The sequence below is a fragment of the Perna viridis genome, chromosome 2, assembly GCF_037379345.1.
Source record: "Perna viridis isolate PV_CMFRI_1.1 ecotype Kerala chromosome 2, ASM3737934v1, whole genome shotgun sequence".
Lineage (NCBI taxonomy): Eukaryota > Metazoa > Mollusca > Bivalvia > Mytilida > Mytilidae > Perna > Perna viridis.
In genome coordinates this window covers 20,409,759-20,415,050 of record NC_142446.1, presented here as the reverse complement: position 1 = coordinate 20,415,050, position 5,292 = coordinate 20,409,759, and the positions used below count along the sequence as shown (strand labels likewise).

At 33.0% G+C, this 5,292-nt stretch overlaps 1 protein-coding gene across 1 annotated transcript; it reads right to left on the bottom strand.

Annotated features, from left to right (window-relative positions):
• Positions 1-1,248: 1,248 nt before the first annotated feature.
• Positions 1,249-2,439, bottom strand: LOC148623995 (uncharacterized). The gene is made up of 2 exons (XM_088571153.1): positions 2,361-2,439; positions 1,249-1,955 (listed from the first exon to the last, which is right to left on the bottom strand). Exons 1-2 carry the CDS (start codon positions 2,437-2,439, stop codon positions 1,540-1,542), a joined length of 495 nt encoding a protein of 164 aa, XP_088427279.1. The 3' UTR covers positions 1,249-1,539.
• Positions 2,440-5,292: the final 2,853 nt, after the last annotated feature.

Genomic DNA, 5,292 nt, shown 5'->3' with positions numbered 1-5,292 from the left:
GGCGCTTAGTTTTTCGTTTTGAGTTACCATCATTATACATTATACAATCGCAAAAGGGGAATTTTTCGAATTTTAGATTCTCAATTTTCAATTGTTGATTTTATTTTCAAAATACCGTAGTTCAAACAAGCTTTTATATGAAAGTATACATTTATATAGTATCTTATCTTTCAATTGAGCCTAAGTAATAAATATTTGAAATATTTCAAGTCTATTTAGATGGAAAATTGTCACCCTGAACCCAAACATAAACCAAAATGTTATTCTTTAGGAAATGAACCATGTACAAATGGGGTATTTTTGTGTAGATATCAATTTCAACCTATCTGCTCATTTCAGTTGCTTGACTCTCAGTTTTATGGAGACAAAAAGGCCTTATCTTTCATGGAGGATTTTCGGAATTTCAGATTATCTTTCATTCCACTTATAATTGGCATTTTTTCAATCAAATACCACACTTTAATCAAGCACTTAAGATTTCTAATGAACCAAGTCAATTAATACCTGAAAGCCAATTAGGTGAAAGAGAGTGGACTACCCTTTCCCCACTAAAATTTCTTTGTACCATTACATTTGATCGCCCAATTGCACCGATATATGTAAATTTACTTTGTTATCTGGAATACTAGTAATATTGACTATGCAGAGAGTTCATGATCTTAAACTCTGTGAAAATAAGACAAATTCAGAAAGTGACACGTAATACAAATGGGACAACAAGGATTGAGTAATTTTTTTATTGATTCTATCCGAGTCGTAAACTAATTCTTTTATCTAAAACTTCATCAATATTTTAACATGTCATCGATCAATTAATGACGTATGCAGTAGTAAATGTGTAAATATCTTGAAACACTTTTAATCGGTACCGTCTTTAGACTTAAATATTTATTATCCCCCACCAACGAAGTTGCGGAACATATTGTTTTCACTTTTTTTTTAATTCCTCGCTCTTGTCTGGGCATCTCCTCTGAAACGACTGGATGGATTAAAACGAAGCTTGGCATAAAAATAGACCACTATATGTAGATGTGCATAAATATTTTGAAATTTAATACATGGTCACTATCAAACTTTTTTTGTAAAAATCGCCGAACTAACCAAACAAAAAAATCCTGGAAGGTTCGTACTTGGTATAAAAATAGATCAACACAAGGGCTTCCAATCGGCAGTATTGAAATGTAAAAAGGGTCGCCTGTCATATAGTAATTTTTGTTTTATTTCAAATAATTTATGGAAGCGTACAAACTGATTTTAAATACTCCTGTGACAATGGAGGAGCTGGGAGAACATTCTGTGCAGCGTGACAATTATATCTAGTTTAATTTGTATTGCATCGTAATTTTTGGACAATCCAGCACCTATTGAGCTCATTAGTCTGCAGCTTCCAAAATTTAGACTGTATCATAAATATTCATGTTTGTGTGTCTCTTTCGTAAAGTGGCTTTTAATAGTACAATAATTACTGATTTTTATGTTGTGTAAATCTTCATCTTATGGTGGAAATAAAGACATTCTAATATATAACATTTGAGAAGTTTAATAAATAGGGTTGGAGGATCCAGGATATGCCGATTGTCCTGGGTAATAAGAACTTCCTCCACCAATACCACTAGATTGATAATATGATGATCCTACTCCTCCCATGCTACCACCGTAATATCCGCCTCCCATGTTCCCACCATAGATTCCTCCTCCCATATTTCCACCGTAATATCCACCTCCGATGCTTCCTCCGTAAATTCCTCCACTGCTGTATCCACCACCTACACCACCGAATCCGCCTCCGATTCCACTATACCCTCCACTGATACCACCATATCCACCACCTACACCACCGTATCCGCCTCCAATACCACCATACCCTCCACTGATACCACCGTATCCCCCACTAAAACCACCATTTCCACCTCCAATTCCACCGCCGTACTTCATATCATATCCACCTCCATAGCCTTTCAATAGAAACTTTAATAAATGAGAACCTAGCTGTGAAATATTTTTAAGCATTTGTTGCTTTTGTCAAATTGAAATCGACCGTTAATTCTAAATTCATCGTCGGGGTAAGTTAAAGGTTACCATTTCTTTGTTCTAATCAAATATGTATTTAAAGATTAGGTCGTGATACTAGTATGAGCAATCTAGAAAATATATGTAATGGCAGATTACTATAAAAATTGCATGACAACGCATTGGTAAAACCATTTAATTCTAGATGTCAAAATTTCATAAGTTTGTTAATATTTCGGACGATTTAGAGTTCGACGTGTTCGACGTTTATTCTGATCTATAACGTTAGCTTAAAACCCTAGTCTTTGAATCGAATCTTTTTGTATCAAAATTCGAAATTTTGCCATTACCGTGTCTTCTTCCATATCCACCAGCTGATACAACTGCGGCAAGGGCAACTACTACTGAAATTACTATGAAAGCTCTCATTTTGCTGCAAGAAAATGAAATTAATATTGTAGTGGAGCACAAAAGCATTCAACATTCAACGAAAAATCTTTCTTTTATGTTGTATAATCAGATATATATGTATTAAAAAATATAAAAAAAATATCGGGATAAAATTTATTAGGAGAAGAAAGAAGAAATACCATAGGATATTTTGACTGGCACTTAATAATAATCTAACACTTACGATGTGACTTGATCAGATCTTGTAAAATCAACACGGGCAATTGATCTTATATACCCCGTTAGTTATGTAAAACATTGAAAAAATGTGCAAACTAGACGACTGATTCCAACAAATATTACATTGCAATACATCGCGAGGAAGTGTTAACATAATTTTATGACATATTATTCTAAAAAAATATTTGCGACACCTTGACATGTAGCATTTACATTATAATTCTTTCTAACTTTTACAAGTATCGAATATTATGAGAATGCTTTAAAGGCATTAGCAGTAGTATCACTGATATATTTTATTTTTTATTCCAGAAAAAAAATCCACACATTCATACACATTTTGTAAATAGCTAATTTAGTCTACATAGGAATCAAAACATCTAATAATAATAAAAAATAAACATCGCATTTCAGGGCACGTACTAATACCATGTGTCATAATTAGAAATAATTGCAAATGAATACAAAATAGACAATTAAAACAAACGTGAAAGCGGCGAAATATAAAACGAGTTCGTATTATATGTCCCTCGTAAAAACTATGAAAAAAGAACACTATAACTTAATATTCATTTTATCACAGAAGCGATTTAGTGACCAGATTTTCTTTCATTGTATTTTAATTGTCCTAGTTCTACATTGCGGATGTTTAATTCTATTTCCCCTATAAAACAATTTTATGTTTTTATTTTCAAAAGCATCTGATTTTGTGGTTTTCGATGTGAGTGCAATAAAAGAGAACGTTTAATGCTATTTGTATTTTTAATGATGAAATATGGCTGTAATTATGGGATAATTAAGACAGAGTTGTTTCACAGGACGACTGCAATATTGTAGCAGCCATGGTGTGAACACAACTTGTATTTGTTATCTATATGTAGTTGTGAAACGGAATATCAATAAGTAGACCAAGGCCATTGCAATTCATTAAATTTTCTTTTTACTTTAAACAATCATATATCACCATACTAAATTCACAAAGTATTTGGAAGGAGTGACAAGGGTCTATGTAAATTAATGAACATTTCTATCTCTCGACACCGGAGGCTGGTGATTAAAATAATAAAAAAAAAAAATTCATTAAATATTTTAGCTTTGAATCATAAGTACATTGGTAAGCAATAGTAATACCAGGAAAATACAGTCAGCTACTCATATATTTAAACAACAAAGGCCTTCCAGTAGATAGTGACACAATATTATTTCATAATTCATAATATGGTTAACAAAGTTGTTTGTCTACGATCACTATTGTTAGCACATGATTTATGGCACCGGTTATTGACTTTTAAAAGTGGCACTGGTTACTAACGGTTATCATATTTTTTTTCAGCAAGGAAAAGAAAGAGAAATCTTGGCGACTACCGGACTTGGCCTATCACTTAATGCAAGTAGAGACAAATAGACATTGCAATACACGTTTGTTGGGAGACATTAACTGCATTGTGTCTTGTCTAATTGAGCACCAAGCATGTTCTAAAAACTATATATATGTATACTGAATATGATTTTATCAAACTAGTATATTATTTCTAGTGTATTGTTACACTTTGTCTTTATTTTAATTATTTCACCATACAATATGTCCATGCATGGTTCGTGTTCTGGATTAATCAGTTAAATTCTGTTTTACATATTCCCTTCTTCTATATACTTGTAGAATAAGGGTTTCATCGAGTAATGCCTATGCGTGAATGTCTAATTTCTTCCACAGACATGTCTAGACACCACAGACATGTTTAGACAAACTTGATTTGATAAGTATAGTAACAATTACATATTTGACATTTAAACGGCTTTGCTGTTTGTCAGTTTCTGCTTTTTTTCGTAAAGGACAAGAAACAACAACTTATTGTCAAATCTGAACGGTTTTTGCTGTTCGTGTTTTGCCTTGTGGTCTACAAAATGTTTCTTGTATACGAAACCTTTTCCGCAGGGGTTCTTCTGCCTCTTACTTTGTGTAATTTATTTGTTTTAGATTGACAATAAAAATGATAGTCTGTTATGCTTTCTTCTTGTTTAAAACCACCAAAACACCATATGTATGTGGTGGTGTAGGGGATTTTTGTAAAATCCTGACTATGAACAAATGATTTTGTATGTGTGCCTCCGATGTGATGATTAGGGTCTGGTTCATTTTCTACACCCTGCATAGCAGTAGTACTAGTGTTGATTGCTTCATTGACGATATCATGCATGATCGTCGGTAGAAAGATTTCGATCGTCTTGATCAGACTCTTCTACGCGATGTTGTACATTTCGTTCATTTTGTAGATCTACATGATTTTCATTTTTATGCAAAGAGTGGAATGCAGAGTAAGAAATGGCAGAATTTATAATTCCTAAGAGAGATAAGAAATTTTAGCAAGTGACAAGTGAACATGGGGGTTGTATTCATGCCTCAAAACATGTTAATTAAAAAAAACGTATTTGAGGTTAAATGTTATTCATGAATCGATAGTACGTATGATACTTCTAAAACACTGAGTCCGTTTTTCATTCTTAACCTGAACCATGATTGAAAGAGGCCCTAAATTATTTGGTGTTTCAGTATCCGAAAGCAAAGGTTACAGTTACACAAGAGAATATTACTGTATCATCGGTGATGAGGTTACATAGGACAGTAATTACGTCTGTGGAACCATGAGTGCC